The sequence below is a fragment of the Varroa destructor genome, unplaced genomic scaffold (assembly GCF_002443255.2).
Source record: "Varroa destructor unplaced genomic scaffold, Vdes_3.0 BEIS01000001.1, whole genome shotgun sequence".
Lineage (NCBI taxonomy): Eukaryota > Metazoa > Arthropoda > Arachnida > Mesostigmata > Varroidae > Varroa > Varroa destructor.
This window is the reverse complement of record NW_019211454.1, coordinates 35,571,626-35,596,472: the sequence shown is the minus strand read 5'-3', so window position 1 is coordinate 35,596,472 and position 24,847 is coordinate 35,571,626. Positions and strand designations below refer to the sequence as shown.

Genomic DNA, 24,847 nt, shown 5'->3' with positions numbered 1-24,847 from the left:
GATGTATTTTTGACTTTAGATATACCCCGGTTGCTATATCGTTTTTGCATTGTAACAGGTCCTTCGAGAATGCGTTGTCTTGCTAGAAAACGATGGATATATTAGTCGCAGGCAGTGGAAACGAGGCTTAATCCACTGAAAGTGGTAGCTATACTTGTCGGAAAACTCTGAACGGATTTCGAGTTCCCAGAACCTAATATGGCCAGCTGAAAGAACTGGCTGGCTGCTTTAAAACGAGTGGTCTCTTTATCCCATTGGGACGTACTTCATGGGCCAGCTCGTCGGGCGGCTGTACTGCCACAAGCCGTTGAAAGCCGCAAGTGTTTGTCTTACCGGGCAATAAGTCTGACCGCCAACTAGCAGACGACCTTGTTGCCCGCCGCCTGTTCAGTATCTCCAAACTTTCGAGGCAATTCTGCAGCTGCTGAAGAGATAATATTGGTGATGGCCGGACAGCAACGAAAACTTACTGCATTACTTACCGGATAGACACCTATGCGAGACAAGCATTGCGGTGCGTAAATATTTAAGTGCAACCCAAGCTAATGGAACGATTCGAAAAAGCTTTCGTACATTGGCAAACTAGCGCCAAGACACTATCATTAAGGATTCGGTTTTTAGTCCTGAACATGCCGGTGGGTGAAGGTGTGAACAGTAAAGTGGCAGTTATGACCAGTAGGTCCGCTGATCATATAAAAGGTACAACCGTTATTTGCATATATATAGTTCTAGTGCTACCATGCAGTCGCCCCACAAATCTACGCTTTGATCTTTATATATATATATATATATATTAAACTATTATAAAGGAGCACAAGTACTGTCGAGAAGAGTGAGAGATAGCAGAGTTGGATTTACATTTTTTTAACCACCGCCATAATTAATGGCGTTCACAGGGAACAAGTTGGCACCGCTGCCATTGTTTCTTCTACGCCGTACGATCGAGTTGAGAGTTGCTAGTGCGTGAAACTAACGTTAGAATCAATAATTGATACCGCGGCATGCCAATTATCACACCTCTCATAATCGTAGTTGCTTTAGAATGTGGTTTCTTTGATATATACGAACAAAGGGCCAATTGAACAAGAAGATAATGATCGTAACTTTGAGAGATGCTCTGCACGTGGCTATGATCAAATGATGCTCAGATGAAAGGCTGTTAGAGACTGTTAGCCCGCCAATATGCAAACTCGTACATTCGCTGAATAACTTAAACTGGTTATGGCCGCACAAAACTCGCAACAGTCTGTACAATGCCTTTCCCCTGCCAAGCGTTTGCCTTCTGATTTTATATAATCGAGGGCATTCTGTGCAGGTCGTTCTTAAAGACGAGAAATTAAATAAAATATGAGAAAAATTTAAAAAAGCACGAGCTAAAAATACGAGGAATTGCTGTGTGTCTGACTTGTATAGTTTTGTGACACTTATACTTCCAATTTTCTGCACCTGATTTTTGTAACAGCGAAAAACTTTCAGACCACAGCATTCATATTATACGATAGAACAGTTCATAGCCATTTAGTCGACCGGTAAGCGAAGCTGCTGAATTGTTGCGGGAGCCGTTTTTCTGCTATGATAAGACGGCGGCTATCACTACGAGCAGAGAAGGATAACAATGGTGAGGCAGCATATGAATTATTGCTATCTGTCCCTTTTTTGCTGCCAGCAGGTGCGGTTTGGGGCGATACCTGCCTGCGATTTCTTTTGCCTGCTGAATCCATCTACCACTACCGATCCTGAAGCGCACAGAATCGCCTGATGACTACGGCTACTGTTACTTTGATATCCTAACATCTGAGCTGATACGATTGAAGGGGCTCGGCTCAGGGGACTGCAAGAACAACAATGAGAAGACGTGCGTGGGCGCGCCCCTAAAATGAAGGGAACCGACGAGACAATATACGAGAATGACGTACAAGTCCCAAAGAAAAAAGTTGAAGAACAATGTTGTAATAGTCGTAGTCGAAACAGCAGGAGTATTTTACCTTCTTGATTCCCCACCTGCCTTGAGAGAAATATATGAGGGCAAAACCGAGGAATATGCACAAAAAAGCTCATTAAAGGTACGCTACGCTTGACTGATTTCTATCCAGCTGCCTAGGCGCTATCTACCTACCTGCCTGCCTGCCTGTTAGTGAACAGCGAGCACAACGATTCTTGCTCGTAATTTCGTAGCGGTCAGGAAAAAACAGAGGTATCAGCAGCAACGAAGACAATGAAGCAATACCATGGCGTTGCACGAGTAAAGAAATGGTGGTCTGACTGTGGCTTGCATTACTCGCGCTGCCTCTTGAGTTGTTGTTGGAGTGGTTCAGTAAAACAGCTGGGCTTGTGTTGATCGGCCCAGTCGCCTGACGATTAAACTCATCAGAGAGCGGCAGTGGTAGATACTACGGTAGTGATGCCCCTTTCGACTAGCAAAGATGGACGTCTGGTCTTGAACTGAGTCGCTTGCCCGATCAGCTAGCTATCTTGACCTGCTCTTTATCCATATTGAGTGAATACCCATCGAACTATTCCATAACTCTCCTGGCTCACTATACGCCCTGAAGGTACTGTTCCATACGGCTCCCAGCTGCGTTTCGGTCTAACCTAACATGACCAAGGCCACCTGAACGTCACCGAGATAACGCTGCTGGGGGCTGCAATGCTAGCTATAGCAGTAGCGGTGGCGTTAAGGGCTCTACTACCAACAGAGATTCTCATTCGTTGCTGATCCAGCGTTCGTTTCTTTTGAAGAAATCAGGCCATGCCGCGCTACAGAAAGAGGTATGTTATGCATATTCTTCGTTACCAAATAGAGCGATTATCACTCCAAAATCATAATACGTATTAGCAATAATTATATATTATAGTAAGTTACATCCTACCATCTTTCTCGATTTTCTACATACAGTATGTCTTGTAGTAGTATTATATTATTAGCACTTGGCTATTTTTGCTATTGCACGAATAACATCCTTGCCTTCACTCTAAATCAATGTACATATATTATTACTATTTCCAAGCATCTAATATCATAGGACTCACGATATCGGTGTCCAATTGGTTTCGTCGGCCAGATCTCTGGCTACAGTAAGCGCATCACTGAAGGAGGCTCTTGCACTCGCCAAAAGTACCTGCTAACAGCGCCCTAGAGTTCGATAGATTTCTGAACACGCTGCCACCACATAAGTTTATTCTAGGAGGCAACCAGACAGTCGTAATTGAGATTATCCCAATCGAACAGAACATAGTCGCCACCAGTTGCCGATAAAATTGGCCGTCAACGAAGGCTACGAATGTTTAGGACCGTCAGCAGACAAATCCGAACGAATTGGATAGGTGAAGGGTTTTTGGCCAAGGTGACAACCTTTAAGCCTTGGGGCAAAATTATGTTCGGTAGTACGCACCGGCCACCAGGTTTAAAAGAGGACAGAGGAATCGAACTTGGACTTTAATTCTACCAGGACGCAAGTGGAAACCGTTATCCCTCGTAGCCGAGAAAACTGAAGCGAAGGATCTCCAACTAAGCAGTTTTTATGAAACTCCTAGAACTGCTAGTAACTACTGACAAGTTGTAACAGCAGTAGTATGGATCTGCCAAACAAGTTAAGACCTCCGGGCAATGGCAGCGACAGCAGTGCCGGGCCGTTCGTTGGGAAGTTTTTAAAGAAAAACTTTGCTTTCTATTAATGCTGGGCTGCCAGTCGGTTCGACGGCTCAACAACCAGTTAGTCAAACATAGAGACAATGGAAAAGTCGGCTTGTGCTGCGGTTAGACGTTCGGTAAAAAAAAGTAACCAAAAAAATCGAATCAAAGATGGACAGGTCTGAAAAGCAGCGAGTACCAAGAATGACGCGAATTTCTTCGCTCGCCAGGCCGAGTGGAGTTGGCTGGTTGCTTTCTGTTGGCGTTTACTTGTCTCAGTTCCACTCTCGGTAATCTCCAATGCGTTCGGCGTCAGAACGCGGCCAGTCAGAGGACGCTTATTGGGCTTTGGCATAATGGTTGACAGCTAGTTAAATTTAGTTATCACTACCCAGCGTAATTGCCATCAATACAATTATTTCTGCAGCTGCTAATATCTTCACAACAGGTGATCACGATAGGCTTCAACTGGGTGGTCTATGGTAACGATGTTGTTGGACAGTGCCGAGCAGACGGCCAGTCAAAGTTCATTTTCTTGTTTTTAAAATTGCCCCCTAAATAGTTCGTAGCATTCACTGTTCTCAAAAGGCTACACGATTTTGCAAAATGATGTCCACCAAGGACCGGGTCCTTGGTCCCAGTGGGTTTCTTATATGATTGTTCTGTAATGTTGCTTGGTAATAGTTAAATCTTATTGTTAGTCAAATACTTTTTCTTTTCTACTTTTTGCGATAGCTGTAGTAGCATAGCGTACTATACTACGAAGCATTATGCAATTCGCAAATATTATAAAATACAAATGCATTGTATGGTGGCGTAGTTGTGACCCCGCTGTTTCATGTATTTATCGTTTGTATCGGCTATGACTAACAGTATACACACTATCATTGGAGGATAACTTACGAAATCTTCATCTTCCCTTCGATCTAATGCATTGTATCGATATATACGTACTATAAATGTTGATGGGCCCGGTTAGCGAGTCCACACGAACCTGTAGTTATAGAACTTTAACAGAACGATTCAACAACGAAGCATGCCCTTTTGCTCTATGCTGTGGCTATGCACAGCTTCTAGCCACCTTTCCAACTTTGTTCACTTTGTTTCTGGCGCTTGCAGTCCTGTAGATGCTGTGCCCATGGATAACCCCTGAACGTCTCCATTTGTCGTACTCGGCTCTCGTTCTTTCTAATTCTATTTGGCGAGTGGTTCTTCTACTGGGTAACTTTGACCGGCTCCTTGACAAAATGGTAGCGCTTGCGTGCCATAACGAAGGGTGATAACTCTTCGATGCTTGCTGGCTCGTTCGCTAATTCAACTTATTACAGCTGTACATAGCTGTTCAAATCGAACAATGGAAGCCGGTAAAACCATAGTAACATTGGAAGTTCATAGTTCGCCGGCTAGTTATCGTCGGATGTTCGTTACTGCCACTGGCAGTTCTACTTTATCGCCAGAGTCCCGGAAGACCGATTAGATCTAGAACTCCTACAAATCCCAATGGCGTCATCGGACAGCCACTCCGCGCTACATCCATAGCAGCTTTCATCAAACGAACTCCGAAATAGTGGCTGAAGCTCCGATTCCCTGCAGCAATAGCGACTACAATGGATGAGGGAAGCTGCTTCAGTCGAGGTCGTGAAGGAAAATATCAGATACTTCCTGCCAAAGGTATGTGTTTTTACAATTGGGTTTTACATGAAACGATAGCCCTGTAAACACACGGACACCAAGGCCATATACGAAATGGATGAGGCCGCGGCGAATTTCCAAGACAGACATCTTGAAATAGAATTTCACCCCAGGGGCCAGACAATTAGATAGTCTAAGAAAAAGAACTGCTGCTCGTACATATAACTCATTTTCTAACTTCTAACGTCAAACGGGAATCGGCTTCTTCAAAACAATCGTCTCATATATTTAATTATTATTGATGATAATTATTATTCCTATAATTACGTTTAAGACATGGACTTGTTTCGAACTGATTCAAGCCGTAGAACAAAGCAACAATTTGTTATAGAACTAGTTGTCAAGTGCTGAGTAAGAACAGGTTCTGCTGATAACGCAATGCCCTGTTGAGCGAGTAGTGGTTGTTGTTGATAGTGGCCGGTGGCCAACTGTTATCCATACTAAACTCTGTTATATAGTATATGTATTATTATAAAACAAAAAATAAGGTAAAAAAGGAAACTACAAAATGTACCTTGACAACTCAGCTAGAGTACATCTGTGAATATTCGATTCATTTCTTCCTGTTATCTCTGCCGCCCAGTATTTTGGCAGGCGATAGTAAAACAGCCCCAGCGTTCGATGAGGTTTTTTTAAAGCAGTGATGCTATTTATGTCCATATACGCCCAGTAGATGATATTAAGAAATGCTTTATTATCCAATATGACATTTCTAGAGCCTATCGGGCCTTAGCCATCGAAGAAGAACTTGCACATGAAGCCGAACAAGCGGAAGTAGCTATCGACGAACGAAGCAGCACGCTAGATAATGGAACACAATGGTCAACTGTGCAGCTGCCTGTTTGAACAATTAGTAGAGAAGCCATTCGATGTTTGACGGAGTTTTGTGTTCCCTGTACACATGCTATGTTAACTCAGTACTACTAGATGCAAGATACTAGGCTGTACATATGCGTAAACGATAATGCAATCAACAAAGGTAGACTCCTCTCTGGCAGGAGTTGAGTCGTCTTCACACCTATTCCTGCTTGACATCGACACTGATATTACTCCTGTTATTGGCTTTATTGTTGCCAACATTGGAAAACGGTAGCCTTTGCGCAATAGATGTCGTGATTAGAAGATAGCGTTTTAAGATCTTCCATGGTGCACACCCTGCTCTTTTTAGCCCTGCCGGCAAGTTTTCCCCTCAGCGGAAGGCCATTTTGTATGCTTTATAGAACCGCGCCAGATACATCATCTCACAAATCGTGATTAACCTTCCACTAATGTGCTAGTCTGTATAGCATCATGTACCTAGACGCTAAGGAAATATCTCTACTATGTAGGAGGCGAGGTAAATTCTCCAGGTCGTAGATGCTCTCGCACAACGATACACCCACATGTAGAAGGAAAAGCCTTTAGACACTCGGTCGACCAACGACATATGCCTACGCCCGGGCATCACAAGTCACGGTATAGCCAGTTCGGCATGGCTTTTTGTCTTACGGGAGACGTTTCTTCCCGACGCTTCTTTTTCTCGTTTTTGGATTTTTTCCCCCTTCTTGCCTCCTCTCCAACTTTGCCAGCAAAGTGGATACGGCACAGGGCGAAGTCGTTTTGATCTGCCGGCAGCAGCAACACCAGCAAAAAAAACAAACAAACAAGCATTCCCCGAAACATTGACTTGTAAGGGATCAGGGGCAAAGAGGGCAGTAGCAGGCGAAAAAGAAAGACGGGCAGAAAAGACACCGGAGAGAAGGCTCTTTTCCTTCGTTTCTCTACCTCTCCACTCATTCCATCCCTCACAGTCACTCAGTTTTTCTCAACTCACTGGGGTGCCGCTGCAGCGTTGCTACTGTTCCTTTCGAGGGTCAACTGGGTTATACTGGAATACGTGGATTAAGGGTGGAGTTCACTGTGTAAGTGGAGCCGCTATCTGCAGTCGCTGGCCTTTTTCATTCGCTGCAGTTAGCCCTAGCCACAGCTACTCAATTTCGTCGTCTTTGAGTATTAACATTATAAAGAACCACACTAAGAACAACGCTCTGCGTCCGTTTCAAAAAGAGGCTACTATCTTGAGAGGCCGACTGGGCTGCAGGGAACTGTACAGTACCAACTCAACCATTCACTACTGTAAACCCTCATGTGGGCTGCGCAAGCTAAACAGCGGGCAAGCTGCTCCTTTTCTTTCTCGTTCTCTCCTCGTCTATCTCATAAGCTGCTAGAAAGACGACTCTCCTTTTTTCGGTCCCGTATAAATCTGCAGGGGCACCTTTACAATGCGCTGGTGTGCCAAAGCCCCGCTACACCACTGTCGTTAGACGGACGCATGTGAAAGCCCAACGATACGCGTGAAAAGCGTTACAAAGACGAAACATTCTGAAGTAACGACATAATGGCCATAGTTGCTACCGACCAAAGTCCTCCAATGTCCCATCGACCGTTTCCTAGCTTGACTTTTAAAGAAGTTCATCCCATACAAAGGCAAAATTTCCTTTATGTATAAACCGTATTTAGATCAAGTCTGTATATTTCCTATCTATCATAGTCCATTTTTGTCACACTAAATACCAACCAACACAATTGAATTTTATGAGTAAACTTTTATGAGTATACTCGTTTTGTCATTTCGCATACATGGAAAAGGCAGCAAGAGATATGTAAGCTCTATTAATGATAGATTTTCATTCAAATAAAGCATCAGATCTGATAAAGCTCCATAGAATTTTAAACAAGAAAGCTGCACGAACACATGCCGCTTTGTTTGTAAAAGTATGCATTCTTATATATCTGTACATATTTGTCCACTCCACAACTTTCATGGTGACGGTCTTTTCGGTCAGCCGAAAAATTACCGCTGCGCTAAAAAAAGCCTACGAGACTAACAACAGACGCCAATTAACTCAAAGGCTTAGTGTAGCGTTTTGTCAGAAGCATTAAATCACTGTCACTTTGTCAGCAGAGAGTAGAGACAGAGAAAACCTAAAGATTCGACAGCTCAATGTCCTTTTGAGTTTGTCAGTCGACATATTTCTTGTCGTTTTTGTTTTTCAGGCCGAACAGACTTAGCCTTTCAAGAGAGACTCTTCAGGAAGAGGAGGTCTAGAAGAAGATTATAGAGTTAGACACGCGGAGGGAGAGATATATATAGTCGGAAGGCCGGACTGGGTTTGTTCTTCGACAACGTAATCCCCTCGAGGATTTCGAGACACGCACACTCACTCGGCTGGATGTGGATGTAGATCTAAATTTAGTCCGGTTGGGCGGCTCGTTTGCCCCGTTTGTGCAAATAGCCAAACGGCTCTCACTCCACCCATAGTTAATGGAACCTCTTGCATTGGCCGCAGTTGCTACACACACAGCTGGTCAATGGAGTTTATAAACATTAAGCGAAAAAATGCAGCACACAAAAGAAGATCACAGCATATGGAACTCCAAACCCGATACGCTGGCATAGAACACAAGCATATATGCATGCATGAACGTAATCGTATAAAATGAGATCCGTGAGAGCAGTACAAGCAAATAATCCAGAAAACTGTGTTGTGTACGGCGAGCAACGGAGATGCTAACATCGCGTCCTCTAATCTAAAGTCCCACACAAGTGATGCGGTTGTGCATCGCCTCGAACGGTCGAGCTCAGCTATTTACCGCTATTTATTTATTATTTAATTTCTCTTTCTAGTATGGTAAATCCTCAAAAACTGATCAGAATTTATATTTTTGAAAAACATGCGTTGTGAAAACTTATGATTTTATAGCCGCGACGAACTAGCTTCATTAAATAATGTTTTTCCCCAAATGAATAAACATTTCTGGACCTTATTATTGATTTAACAAGCATAAAAACATAATTGATAATTAAAATCTAAATTTCTATTGTGGCTAAACTATTGTCATCATAAAATGTGCATTAGCACGTATGACCCGCAGGAACTATCATTCTTAAAAGGTCGCTATACTGCACAAGGCTCAAAATGGCAAAAGTCATGCATCAAACCCCTTTCTCTGTGTTTTAGGCAAAAGAAAACTCAGCCAACAATTGAAATTCCCTGAGCTTGCTGCAAAAGCTTCAAAAAGTTCGCAATTTCAGCTGCGGCTGAGAGACAATAGTAGGCCAAGTTTTGTCCTTTCTTTTCGTCTATGTATGTTACTGTTATTGTCGCAAGAACGTAATGCGGTGTGTTGAAAAACGCCGAATAATAGAACTAATGTAGTTGTGATAGTCCCTAGGCTATAACAGTTTTGTTGCTCCCCCATCTCTGAAGGGGACCGCGCATCGTCGTTGAGATGATGAATGGTTCGCGCTCAAGTTTAGCGCTGGAAACGAGCAGGACCGAGACTGGATAGGGAAATATACATGAGTATAGAAGACGGCCGTAACGCTGACAGTGCGAACTTGATACACAACTTCAAACTATGGCGTGGGGGAAATTGACCAGCGTTCTTCAGAAGTACATAAAGAGCCAACAGGCCGTCGCCATTTCCACAATTCGGAGATAGCATTTGCCGTTTGTTGTTGTACGAGTTATCTCTTCCGGTTCGCAAACCGGCGGGACAAGGCGGCCAACGAAGAAGATGACATTTAGAAGAATGTGGCCAAGATAGTAGCTACAATTTTCTTTATAGCTTTACTGCGAAACTGTTTAAATCTGTTCGAATTAGAATATTACCAGAATTTGTGAACATTCTGTTAAGCCCAACTTTTAGACCAATCTAAAGCAATGCCAATTAATATACTTAACGTACATGCATCGAAACCAATTCTTTATGGTATCGGCCTGCTATTTAGGCTTAAAACATCTACGAACGCATAGTTCGAAGGCATCTGTTAAATAAAATAAGAAATGGATAAGGAAGATCTCAAACGTTTCGAAAACAGCCTTGGTAAGGCACAGATGGCTTCTCAGTTAAATTTTTTCAAAAAACGACAGGCCCAAACGCAATTCTATTAAAATGACATTCTCGTGGATTGTGTGTATACATTGAAGGGGTAATCGAGTTTGGCGAGTTGAATTTAGGATAGGGAATTTAATTTAAGGGGAGAACACTCCAGTTCAAGGGACAAACAAGCATTGTCTCTCTGCTCCGGGGGTTCCTCTTCAAAGGCAAACCGTGTAAAGCGGTAGGGTAGACAGTAGGTTTTTGACAAGAAGAAACGAATTTTCGAGGAGATTCACAAAGTGTAACTCACGGTGGTAAAAGTGCTGAACAGCTTTTTAGATTTAAGCATTGCACTTTTGCTATTTCTGTAGAGAACAATACACAAGTGTCATTGTTAACAACGTGAACTGGAATCGCATAGCTACAAAACAGTATTAACGAGTGATGTTAGGTGTGGCGAAAAAAAATGCGTGTTGAGCGTCCCGAGCGACCACCCCTAACGACGACAAAAAGTTAATAATCGCGATAATATGTGTTTCTCCCCATAGTTTCGCAACGACCGAAAATTACGCTATATATATATATATATATATATTACGCTAGGCAACCCCCCACTTCCAGTATGGCTCATCCTAGGCTCAAATGCTAGTGTGGGTTCTTTGTAGCAACGCTCTGAACATATGCTGGGAGCCTGCACTCCCGTAGGACATATAAGGTGTATTATACTTCTATACATATTTTTATACAGTAGAAACCGTGTTGTCATCGATTTGAGCTACTGCTTGACTTGCCGAAATAACCGGGTCAACTTAAAGCAGCCTGCTTAATTATAAACTGTAATCGCGATACAGTCTCAGTATGTATTAGGCCGCTAATCCGGTCATCTCATCAGTACGGCACCGGTGGCGCACGGCGCGAACGTTAAACCGGAAGTTGAAGTGCCAGCCTGATATAATTGTTAGCTCGTCATCTAATGCCAAAACAAACTGATGCTTCATTATATATCCAGTAAAATCACATGAGCGGATCAGCACACTTACTCGTATAGTTGAGTTCATTGCCAAAACAAAAAGATTAAGATCAATAAGATATATGACTCCGTAATTATAAATAGTTAGTGCAAAAGTATCATGGCCAGTAATATTTACCAACTTAAGTACTAAAGTTGATTAAGTTAACTGGACAGGTAAAAAGTAACCAGGATATTATATCCACGAGCAACACAAGCTCGTCAGCTCTGTCGAGACTAATTAATATTTCTCAGTCAAAACTGGCACATGAATGAAATATTCCAAGGTCGTATTTTGATAGGTAGCCACACAGGTTCATACCTGGCCAGAATAACGGCGTTATTGTATCGTCTTATGGAACTTACCCAGTGCTGTACATCTAATCCAGTAGTTCACTATAGTATTATCACTCCCCCATTACTTGCTACCTGATCCATTGGCCTTAATTGGAAGTAAAATTTATAAGAATGAACTAAGTTTTACTGCTCACAATTACATTTAGACAAAAAAAAAAACAGTCTACTGAGGGCAAACACGAAAATTCTGGGCAATTTAGGAACGTAACCATTTCAGAGAGATTTCTTCAAGAATTTAAGCAGAGAGACAGACGAGCACGAAATTTGCGAATTGTATTTACCATGTCTTTCTCTATTTCTATAAATGAATAAGGGTTCATTATTTTCGGTGATAACGCGTAACAAACATTGTAACGAAAACGTTAAAGTAATTAATACCCGTTTATACTGTGCTCAATTTCATATTCTAAATGTCCTGGTTATAAGAAATAATACCTCAATTACTAACTATATACTAAATTGCTAAATAGTTGTACATGCTTTATTTAAGTGCTGCAGTACGGTGATGTTCCGCATATTATGTGCAGTCTTTAGTACTTAGAGCATTAAGTCTCTTCCTTTTGTGATCATCTTTCATATGAAGGCTGAAGGAACAGTTTTTCAAACATTAACAGATGCCATCCGGCTTTCAACCGGTGATTCCTCCATTAAGGATTTACACTCTCGAAGTAAACAGATTTTCGAAGTTATGATTAGTTAACAGCCAATTTAGCATAACGTTTTGTGTTTTTTTCGTAAATGCTGCAAAGTCCTGTGCTACGAAGTCTGCTAACGTATCCACCAGTCCACAGGAACGCTAAGGCCAAAAAATTACTAATCCAAATTGATCGATGCCATATTCACCGGCGACGCGCTGTTGTCGGCTCCTCGACTGCGCAAAATGTGGCCTCTCGTGTGGCTGTGTACGGGCACGTGTGTTTCTATGTGGGTCCTTTGCCATACCATGAGTGCACGAGGTACAAAGCCCTTAACAGTATAATCCTTATGAATTGTCTTCGTGTTCGAAAATGTCCCCGTATCTCCGAGCACGGATTTGAGCCTCGAGGACCTTTTCGTGCAAGGCCTACTTCTTTGTCTTGACACACCGCGGAACCTAATGTAAGTCCCTACTATCTCGTGGCGTAGGTAAAAACGTGGGCCATCACATAGGCGTTGTTTGGGCGGATGCTGTACATGCGAAACGATTGCTACTACAACCCGTAACACTTCGCTAACAAATTCATCAAAATGTTCTATGAATCGAAAATATTTCAGTTCTTCGTCACCAGCAAAATGGTTTCTAGGTAACCGACAATTCCGCCACAGTAAAGAAATAAATGCACTGACTCAATGCTTTTGTCTCCTTAATAAAAGACTTAATAAAGTCTTAGCCCGTAAACCAATCTGAGACCAACTTCTGTCCTTTTAAACCAATGCTTAATGGTAGTATCACACTTAAAACCCTAAACACGGAAGTCCTATTCTACCATCAAAGTTTGGTCCAACACTTAACTCTACTACTCAAACGAATCAATATCTGCAGTCTATCAACGCAACAACAACAACAACAAAAAATCAACGCAAAGGTGCCAAGCCCGACCTATAATCAGTCGTCATCAAATACGCAATACACGATATTTCTAGTACAGTACAAGTATATAGAAAATTTTTCCTGCCCATAAATTTCCATCGTACTAACTGCGGCCTCTCTAAATTCTCGAAGTATATTCTATACGGCGTCAAGCGTCCGTCTGATTATCGCCAATGACCTTATCAATTGGACTACGATATTGATGGTCTGGACCGACTTGTGGGCCTGCGACAAATGCCCAGGCCTACACGTACAAAAGCATGCCACACATATGTGAACGCAAATGAATATTTCATGGAGAGCGTGTAATGGGGTTCACAAGCTCAGGGCAAATCGCTGGGCTTTTCTTACGGATTCTTCACATCATTTCACTCACTTATAAAGCACAGGTTGTGTCACGTCTTACCTCGAAACTTTTTCCTCTTTTCCTATGAGGGAAGGAAGCACATCGGCGCATTGCGACCTCCAGCATGCGGCGATCTGGGGGTCATGCCAGCCGGCAGAGCTGCATAACAAGATTCTGCGCACGTTTTATGTCTTCACATCGTAGGGTCTTGCCTCTTCTCGTAAACGACCATATTGGAGACATACGCGGTTATGCCCTCAAATTCGTCGAATCTATATTGCGTACCCTGGGCGTCAGGTAGCTTGCCAAGCGCTACAAGAGGGGACAGTTTGATACAAAACAGGCCGCAAGCAACAAGTTTATATGTGATGGCGGCCTTGTTGATACACATTTCCTGCTTGTTTTCGCCTATAGTTAACTTGCCCTATCGAAGCAATGGCTTTTATTTGAATGCAACGTATGGAAGACGTTAGCAGCAGCAGCAGCATCGACGATTAAGCTGATTATTCACGTCATGGATTTCTTTTCACCAAATGCCTGGACATGCCGTAAAACACACTTATGCAAAATTAATTACTGCGAACCAAACAAAGCAAGTGTATCGTTGTGCTCCTACAAGATCCATTCTCGTTTGATTGCCTTACCTGCGCCAGCTCGCACACACACGTTGCAGGCAATAACCGGAAAAAGGCAGACAGACATATTTGCGACGTTTTTTGTTCCCGTGCTCGTAGTATGCCGTTAGAAATGGTCGTGCCTAGGCGTGCATTTCTGCTGCCCCATTTGCGTATGTACGTGACGTCGCTCGTCGGAAATGGCGTCGTCGATCAAGGGCTGCCACACCGTATTAGAAGTAGGAATTCCTGTTGCAATTGCTTAACTTATTACTTTTTTTTTTCACTGTCACCCCTTCCGCTCCTTTATCCTCTTCCTCGTCCCTGTTGCTGTCATTAAATTGATTACCTATCTTCGATTGTGTTCTGTCGCATTGTCCAGCGATTCCGGACATCAAACTGAAGGCACAAGCAGCGGTCGTTTTGATGGGGGTAAGCAATTCGACTCCACGCCAGCAACTAAGCGTAACTACCGAAGTACACATATGTGGGCCATTAACGGCAGATGTAACGTACATTCCAATAGCTATAAAAACATAAGAATGGCCGCCACAGCATCAGCAACGATCGTCGAACGAAAATTACCTTACGTCGACCTCTAATGTTATTCGCGTCGATAAAAAGTTTTTCCACCAAAGGTAGAAAGAAGTGTTGGGCGAGTAAGTGGCAAAGAGCAGGTTGTAGAGGTTTCGAAGCTTAGCAATCCCTATAACCTTCTATCCGCCGACACGACGTGGAGCACTGGCTGACAATAACAGGGGGGTCAGGGAAGTGGCAGGTACTATAGTAAATGGCGTAGCGAAGCCGACTAACTTTTTCTTAATCATACAGAGAGCGGCGGTGACGGCCACAGCTAAAAGAATCGACAGACAGGACAAACTGTGTATGTGTAATTGGACAATTCCGATAATGTTCCCTTTTCTCTTGTTTAGTTTCGATCTGCCGTTTTCAAAAGTATGTGTCGATTCACATTGCAAAATGGTTCCCTCCTAACGGTATTGCTAGTGGGCATAATTTTTAGCGTATAAAGCATACGAGTGAGTAAGCATGACTGTGAAGCAAACTGAGACACAAACATGTGGTCTATAATTGAAAAGGTTTTAACAGTGAAACAAATTGAATACCATTATTATTATTATTATGTAGCCAAACTAAGAGCAGAAAAAAAAACCGGGACAAAGGTGGCATGGAACTCAGCGACAGCAACGACAGTAGAAAAAAACGAGTAGAGGCTACACGGATCCAGCCTTGCCGGCCCTCAGTGGTGATGAGAGGACGAAGAAAGCGACTTCAAGACGCAATCTCAGGTCATAACGGCCAGGTCCGGACGAGTTCAAAGTTCGACGGTGGCGACGACAATCTACAACAAAGAACAGGCCAACAAGACTAGCACCACTGTGGCGTGCCAAGGCATGACCTAGCTTCGCCATGGTCAATCCCACTGACGCCCCCTTCTACTCATCGGAAAGTAAGCCAAGATGAAAGTCCTTGGGCAACCTGATATTTATTTCCACTGGCGAAACAGATGGCAGCGGCAATGACCAGTCTAAAATCAGCACAGAGTGAAGGGAAAAACCTTCAAAAAAAAATTCAATCTCACGGTCCATTGACCTGATAAATTCAACGGCCTAAGTAAGCCCTTCTTCACACACCGCCAACGATAGCGGGCGCCGACGACACTCCTTAATCGTCACTACTATTGTCGCAACCGCTGACTTTGAAAGCGCCATCAGGAGCATCAGGAAAGAAAGGGAACGAGTCGCTCTTGCAGACGTTTTTCCCTTTTTCTATATTTTTTTTTGCCTGGTTGTCTCTTTGATTTAGCTGAAGGTACTCATTATTGACCTACTGAGTTTGGCATTAGTATCATCGATCGTTGATTCATAAAACGATTCAGATTACAGGTTCCAGGAGAGCTTTCTTTGTACAATAATATGAATACGTGAAGGTACGCGCGTGAGCCTGCACATTTCTGCCTATATAAATTTCGAACATGTTGCAATAAATGGAGACAGTTTTAAGCAGTGTTATACACTCTGCTTCATCTTTTAAGCTGCATGCTTTCCGGGAGTTAACAGAACTATGGCGTCAATAATAAACTTGTTAATATAACGTGTTGTCAAACCGTTTTTACGTCAGGTTTTGTCTTATGACAAGCTCAACGTTCAAGGGCCGACGATAGGAAACATAGTAAAACATATATAACGCAGAGATATGTAACATCTACCCAGATCTCAGGCGGGCCAATGATATCTGTAAAATATCACCATAATTAAACTTATAGATAATATCTTATATGCATTTACATTTTCATTAGGTTTAAAACGAATCTTGTGGCGGTCAAATCGATTTGTTGGTAATATCTGTTCTATAGTACGCTTTGTTCTTGACGCACGTTCGCCGCTAACGGCGACCCGAACCCGACCCATCTAATTACTGTACTACTATATGAAAAATATTTACATCATTTCGTTGCTGCTTCTAAATAATTAAAATAAATGCTGCTTTATATTGACAGCTGATTTGAGTATCTAACCACCAATAGTTAATTGTATTATTTGTGTGTATGTGGCCTTTCCCTAAATTCGGGCTTCAAATAATGCAGACATCTGGGTATTGAAAACGATGATCGATGACCCTTTCGTGCCAATTGCATGCGATGCATCGGTTTTGTACCTTGATGAGTAGTTCTGATCATAGTGACCTTTGCAAAAAAGCTGTTGCGTGGAGATTAATCTTTGCTGCCTCTTCACTTTTTTGAAGGTATAGATAAAAAGGCAAGTTTTTTTCTAACAGGATCCGTTTTATGGACACTTTGATGTCATTTTCTCTAATAGCAAAATATGGTTAAGTTCTTGGAAAGTCTTTGTTAAGCAGATGGAGCTTAGAACGAAGATGCTGGAGTGAGAGTGTCAAATAACTAAGGAAAATGGGGTACTTATAATTTGGCTTGACCCACACATAAGCTCATATTGCAAGTGATTCTTATAAGTAACTAACATCTACTCGCTGGGCTGTACGATTGCTTCATTATATTATGAGTCTAGCAGTGGGTCTTCCATACTCATTAGTCCGCTATGGGTTCCTATCATTTGTTTTTTTCTTCTTTCTACTATGACGTGCTGTTTATGCTACACGTCTTGCTATTCCCAAGCTGTGGCTATTGATATTACTTAGTCGAGCATTGTCGTAGTCAATAAAAAGGTTATTGGTCATATTGATTGTTGTCGACATACGTAAGGCCACTTGTTGACCTCAGCAACGAATTGCTCGAGCAAAAGATACACTGAATATTTCAAAACTACCTTGTGAGACCATTAAAATAGAGAGATATATCTCACAAATACAAATACAAACAGAAAAGTTGTTTTCTTTTCCCTAGGATGAATTAGTAATTCATCATTTTCTACCTCATCCTTACAACAGGGAAGTTCCTCGACAATTTTTCATCAGGTCCAATAGAAATTAGACGTCCTATTAATTGGCTAACTAGTGCATAAAACGCTGTCAATGATCGGTTTCATGATATGCCGAAACGTCTAAAGAAATTAATTCCGGAACAATAAAGATCATGTCTCCTTTTTGTAGTTCACGTTTTATCGAATGTGTCCATACACCCGAAGCCGTGGACTCTTTATAATACACAAAATACTTTAACAATAATAATTGAAGAGCAATAATTTCGTCTGGAGATACAATGACAGCTGAGGTTGTTGGCAAACGAGAGGGGTAGATTTTATCACGGCAACCTGGCAACCGCATGTCCGGTAACGACCTGTCGAGGGCGAATCGCTCAGACGCTAGCAGATTAAACTGGCTAATTTTAAACTTTACCTTTCTAAGGTTCTCCTCTTCTGGTGGTATCTGTACAGTTTTGCCATTCCCGCTCGGCCAATGGGAAGGATTTTTACCAAAGTTTACAGGTGACCACTGAACGAAGAGCGAGTGAGGCTCAGCTTCGGGCTTCAGCACAGAAGTGAACATCGGTAGCTTATCTAGGCATTCTGAACCTCGGCATTCACTGCTGTACAAAAAGAGTAGAGCCGCAATGACAAACCACACCAGCGATGTTAACAGGATCACCCGGCAGGTGTGCAGTCGAAGCACGCGTAATCCGAGCATTCTGGCGGAGCTAATGTGCACAAAGTTTCCTCTCGCTTTCTCTCTCTCTCTCTCTCTCTCTCTCTCTCTCTCGCTTTCTCTCTCTGGCGATATATATGAAGACAAAACGATACAATAGGTTAAATACTAATGTATACGCTATCCTTAAAAACACTAACTATATCCTTTTAACACATACCACTTATGTTCGTCGAACACTTCTAAGTGATTGCTATCACAGGTAATCACTTCCTTTTCGTTAGATAATATTAAAAAAGCTACATCACTAAATACACTCTGACAACGTTTCACGCCATGCGACGCATCGACAGGGTTCTCTACTTGAAACACGTTTGCCGCTTCGAACTTCTAGCTTCAGTCAAGACACAATGAAGTCGAATATAGCGAAAACTAAAAAACGCACCAATTATAAGTGCACAAATACGAACAACAAGAAGTGTGTGAGTGAGGCAAGAAACTTGGTGAGTTTGCAATATTTCAGTGATGACTACATATGATACAGAATACGTTTTGATATCAGATGCAGAATCGGCCAATGAAAAGGTTATATTTTGTCTTGCCTCTACGCATGAATCTATGACGCCTCCTGTTTGAGATCTACATACTTCTAGCCAAATAATTATCATTTCAAAGATAGCGCGAGGTAAAAATTAAACACCCTTTGCGAAGCGGAGTAGTGGTAACAGAATGACCCAACAACTATTGGGCAATACCTTCCTTAGCCACTCGGTTTATCTACCGATGTTGTGTTCGACATATTGCCTCATCAGCCAGAAGGGGTCGCAAAAGGAGAAGGCTAAAAGATGCCACAAACAAATTACGCTGATTAGCTGCTTTGCTAGCCAACCGGCCGATTTGCGCAAAACCTCGGCTGTTTTCGAGGCAATCGACTACTGTCAATGGGTTGGACACAGGGTGGAGCGACACCGTGAAGAAATATTGCGCCCTGGCAAATAGCCGACGTTTGAATAGACGCGCCTATTTCCTTATTTAGCAGCTACGCTTCATGTGTTTCGATGAAAACGAGAGTTCCTACATAAGGAGCCCCTTAAGTTCTGGACTCATCCGCATGTTGCACTCCCGATTTCCTTTGACAGCTTCCAGCAGCCAACACCTCTATCAACGCGAGCGGACACTGTGTACGATCAAACGCCAATAGTTTTTCGCAACTTATCCATAAGTAATAATAATAATAATTTCGAACCTGACTGTCTGTGTCTGTGCGAATAATTAGAAAAAGAAGAGCTAAATTTTACAGCAGAGACGAAATGCCTAACATCCGCACAACTACTAATCAATGATGCTGCTGATACGGGGCACAGGCAAAGCTATCTCCGGTTAGTTTCAGTCTGCGACCCTCTGTAGCTTAATCAGTTACCCTGAGGTCTTTGATAGAAAAGGAAGCTTAACATAAAGTAAATAAGCCACAAACAAGACCGTAAGCATATGTACACAAATGCAAGTATCAACTATGTGCCAGCAGTGAAGGATGCAGTCAATGAGCATACTGTATTTATTTTATAAAGCTGGGATAATTAGAACGTAACCTAAAGTCCACGGAGTTTTGCTTTCGTACAACGAATTGTTTGGGAGGATCGAGGGTAATGCCGAGTTGAAGGAAGATATATGTTTTCAGGCAACCTTATTTATTATTAAGTTTAATACGAAAATCACTACAATTTTCGCGGGCTTCCAGCATCTTGTGCGTCAGATCGATTTTGCAGACATGCATGCCTAATATAGGTTCATTTTATCCGGCGGTACAAATTATTGACACTTTAAAAAACGGCAAGGCGTTTCATGGGCAAATCCATATTACATGCTTATAGCCCACGAGGGCTATATGAGATAATGTAAGCAATTAGCTGCCGATTCTAGAACTCCAATCGACGCAAAGTGCAATATTCCCTCGAAAAAAAATAAACATTGCGGAGTGCTGGTATTTCGTTCTGTACCGAACGGATGGCAGCCGAAACGAGAGGAGAAACCAGCGGAACAGAGAAAACGAAACAAGAAAAATGGACGCGTAAACCTAACGTACGTATTTAGTAATTATAATTTAAATAATATATTGATATTGGAAAGGATTAATTTCTTTTTGACTGACATCACTTGTGACGGTATGCACAGAACAACACACAATTTCCATAATAATAATTACAACGCATTACCTCACTATCAGACGAAACCTCAGATCAACGCAGAAGTTATTCGTATATAGCTCGATAGCCTACACGGTAGAATATATCGAATCATAGTCAGGCTTTTAGCATAATTGTTTCCTAACTTAGGCATCGCCTATAGCTAGAAACTGAGTAACCATTTCATTTAACTTTGCCCTTTGTTTCATAAATAGGACGTACTTAAAAATGTAGCACGGCTCATTTCTCTACTAAGAAAGGTCTGTGATTTTGATTTTTCTCAATAGAGAACGTGTTCTGCGTCATTTCTCAAAACGTGCGAAAGACAAATTTTTGAATGCGACACACAAGGATTAGCGCACAGTAGATCTCACTTTGTCGCCTAAAAATTACGTTACGACAAATTCTAACTTTATGATGTTAAAAATTTTAGGAGTACACACAAGTATATGGCGATAAAAAAGCGTTTAGTACTTTACGTATCGTAGGCGGGTGTAGTACGCCATTTTATCCCGCTACAGTTTTTAGAAAACGTTTGATTTCAACGCGGCGGTCCAACGGTCAGCCAACTAGAACGGAAAAGTTACAAGTTACAAAACAGCAAATCTCTAGACTCACCAAAGCACCTCTTGGCCGAAGATTCTCTTATATATGTTGCGTTGCTGTCGTTACCTCGTTTGCTCAAAGATATCTTCAGTTTTAGTCTCTAGATGTGACATTGAAGTAAGTGACAATCAACTCCGGAAAGTTATGGAAGGAGTCCTTCATAGTTAGAGAAAGGCGCATACATTAAATAAGGCGATATCTGTTATTCCATCGTCATACAGCTGCTGCTACTGCTGCTCAGTCAACAAGACCGCCCTACGCAAGAGTTAGACGGTGGAAAAGCCGGCACCGCTACCCACGGGTTTGTTGCGGCAAATTTATTATTTACAGGGAACAGTTTCTACGGAGTGTGACAATACGATGTTTTTTTAATTCAATGCTATTATCTAGACCCAAGAGACGCTTATCTACATGCCTGTACACCGGAATGTTTACTTCTCCAAAAATGAACGAGGCTAATGCATAGGTTACCTAAGTTTGTAAGTAGCTATGTATAGCTGGCTCAAGATAATAACAACAAGGAATCACTTCGAATGGAATAAGTGCAAAGTTACAAATATAGATTTACCGATTTGACCAATCTTCATGGTTGAAATACAGATGACACTACCCGCTGCACAAGCATGCGACGAGCTATTTGTGTTAGCAAATCGATCACGGTCTATTAGTTATCCTTTCTCCAAGCTTGATTAACCCAGACACAATGGAAGGGTCCATTAGAGGGTCCATTTTATAATTTGATTGAAGTACAACATATATAAGGTTGACTCCATATTTGTATGTACATACTACCAGTAGTACCAGAGCACCAGTAGTATCCTAGGTATTTCCGCCCTTGCGGTCCTGCGCTAATCGCAACCAAATTCGAAGCGTCAACGTAGCGTGGAGCAAGCTTTTGATGGTACCTGCCATGAGGCAGGATGGCCTCAAATTGATGAAAGTTAGGAGAAAGCCGCGGAGGCGTATCTGAACGGAACCATTCTTAGGTTTGATACTGAAGCAGATGTTCCTGGGTGCGTACTCATCAACGAGCTCCTGTATCGAATCAAAGGGAGCGCAACGTTGTTGCGTATCGTACAAGCTCAGGCTGAAGTCGCTATCACTCCGTGAAAGCGAGCGGACATGCAGGCATCTAAAAAAAAACTGCACAGTGGACATTGCAGCGCTTCCATATCAGCCTCGGCATAAATTCACAGATCAGGGAGCTGGTGGCTCGATGTGAGGGTAGCCGAAATCCGAAGTCTCGCAGATCAATATCTGCTCCAATTCGAGGGTATTTAAAATGATCGGTTGCGGAAAATATTGAGGTCCGTATGCTCAAGCGTAAACGGGTGTGATAGCCAAGGAAAAAGATTGGACTTGAGCACACAGCACAGGCATTCAAAGAAGAACTAGCTAGCGTAACCGGTCCTAAACCGTATCCTAGAATACAAACGCGGGCCGTGAGGTCGGGTATTGCGTCACGCACTAATAATGTTTGTATTTTAGGTGTTTCCGTTGATAATATCATACAAAGATAAGACGTAGACCAAATATATATATATATATCTCGAACTTCTTTTAATTAAATGCGGTCATTTTCGCGACAATGTAATTCATCGAAGCGCTGCTAGCGAACTGCAGCAACTCATCTAGTAAAGTGAGCTAGAAAGAAGCTCTTATCTGCACAGACCTCAGCATTTCGAAGCCCCTTCTTTGTCTTAGCCGCTGTACTCAACGGGTGCATGTCGCGCCTTTGACATATCTGACATCTAATTCCTCCTAGATGAACCGGACAAGCTAAACCCGAAGAGAAAGGTTTTTTAGTAGTCTCGCATAGATCTTGTCCTGGGCTTCCCAGTCGGTCGAACAAAAGGCACTACTGTCGGGTAGTACCGCTGGCGTAGCTATTGCCGCCGTTCAGTGGATCATCGGTGACCTTTTACTAACAATGAAAGATTGCGGACAAGCTAATTGATGCAGGTGCATGTGGCCGTGGGGGAGTGCCCACGGCTTTCATAGCATTCGTAAACCTGAAGTACAGTTTGTTTCGAACGTTTATTTTCCGGTTTTCGGCGTCATAATCTGCTTTGAATGGTTTCGAGAAAAGTCGGGCTGCCTGACAGGCTACAAGTCCGACCAAACATCTGGCCTCAGTCGTTTTCCTTCATATTTTTTGCTTTTATCTCTGAAGTTCGCCTGGCAGACATTTTTGGCCCTCTCTCTCAAACTGAGCAAATGTGTAGAGGGAAGTTGTCGGGATACGGGGAAGGATAGAAAGAAGGATGAAACGGAGTAGGTTATCATGAGAGTGGTCGGCGCATGGGGCTCAACAGGATTGGTATGAAACTATGACGACGGAACCATAGATGGAGTATTGTACAGTAAGGAATAAGAAGGCATTGAGGCTTCGATTGTCCAACAAGCCAGTTAAGCAACGGACCAACGAGCGCTTCCTAATGGTGAGTGAATCTTAATGGAACCACAACGGTTACACGCTAGCCCAGGCCACCTAGGGCCCTATAGCATTAGGACGAGCCGAGGAGGCAGGGAAGAACAAAGAGAGTAACTTTTTGATTAAGGGATCAGCGAGAAAACCTAGAGAGGCTTCATCACGCTGACTCTTCAAAATTATCATATGGGTCTTAACCCCAGAGCATAGAGAAACAGACACGTGCACGAGCGCACTCATGTCGACCCACAGGCAACCGCACTACGTCGTAGTCATACTCATTTTATACAAAAGCAGACAATGCTTTTTCTTGTTTCTAGCTTACTTCCGCCCATGGAGCGGGTTCAACGCGTTGCTTGGGTCCGTTATCTATATTCGTGTTTCGCTTTGGTTCCACCTTGGCTGGCCCTAACTGTCATGATAACTTGATGTGGCCAAACATGGTAATTGTGATGGCAGTGCTAATGATGGTAGTACTGTAGTTGCATCTAAATTTCAGAAATCGCGAGCAAAATTGTAGGTGCACGGCGAGAACACGCGGCGGTGCTAAAATGCGCGTGACTGTTTTAACCGAACGATGATGGAGTGAGGCTGTAGATAGGAAACATAGCGCGTATGGCTTCGTGTACTCTATCGTTTAACTAAAAGACGTATAGTGCATACAAAAGTATAGCAACAACTGAAGATAGAGGGAATTTGAAGTTTGTTCAATAAAGTGAGCTACAACTGAACACATTTTTTCATCGATTTCTATATTAAGCTTTTGATATCAAGCTTAATATAGATTAATAAGATTAAAAGCGACATTTAAGTAGTAAAGCGAAAAGCTGGTTGTAACATGGGCTTTACATCTTTATCAGCACCGCACGTACTTGTATACTTTTTAGCGTGTATTTTGATAAAATACGTAAGTACCATTTTTTGAGGCTAAAACATCTGAGCGCCAATAGCACGGCAACAAACGTTTGACACGGTGAAGTCCACTTTCAAGTATCTTACGTGCAGGTAGTGGTAGTACTATTCATATTGAGTAACTATATTAACACGATGGGCTGAAACTAAGAAGTCAACTAAAAAAACAACTGAGTTCTAGTTGAACATTGCACTCGAGACTTCACACTTGAGTCCAGTGCTCTACCCACCTCCCCACAGGAGCAGAAATTCTAGTCTCTGGATCCTTGATAGATGAAACAAAACCGTAACAGTGTCAACCTATTTTCTATCTGAATGGGGTTAAAGCATTATCTACCAGGCTTTATTTGTTTACGTAGTAAATAAAATGTATTGAGCCGAGATTTTTGGTAGTCTCCGTGTAATTTGCAACGTAGATTGCACTTATTAAAATGAGCACTCATAACTGTTCAGTATTTCATTGTGTGACTTGTGTAGTTTTTCAGAGGCCTCCGTATGGGTGAATGATGTTCTAGAAATGGTGAAATAACTTAATAAAATTTTTATTATA

At 42.3% G+C, this 24,847-nt stretch overlaps 1 protein-coding gene across 7 annotated transcripts in view; it reads left to right on the top strand.

Moving 5' to 3' along the window:
- The window catches only part of Schip1 (Schwannomin interacting protein 1), a 140,620-nt gene that overhangs the window by 52,365 nt on the left and 63,408 nt on the right, over positions 1–24,847 (top strand). Inside the window, exons 6-7 of one of the 7 annotated variants that reach the window (XM_086976895.1) lie at positions 4,751–5,302; positions 6,040–10,862. The exons of the other annotated variants lie outside the window; for them this stretch is intronic. Of the exons in view, the coding sequence (XP_086833021.1) occupies positions 4,751–4,784 (34 nt within the window). The 3' untranslated portion in view covers positions 4,785–5,302; positions 6,040–10,862. Of the gene's footprint in view, positions 1–4,750; positions 5,303–6,039; positions 10,863–24,847 lie in introns of those variants that run through there. 7 annotated transcript variants of the gene reach the window in all.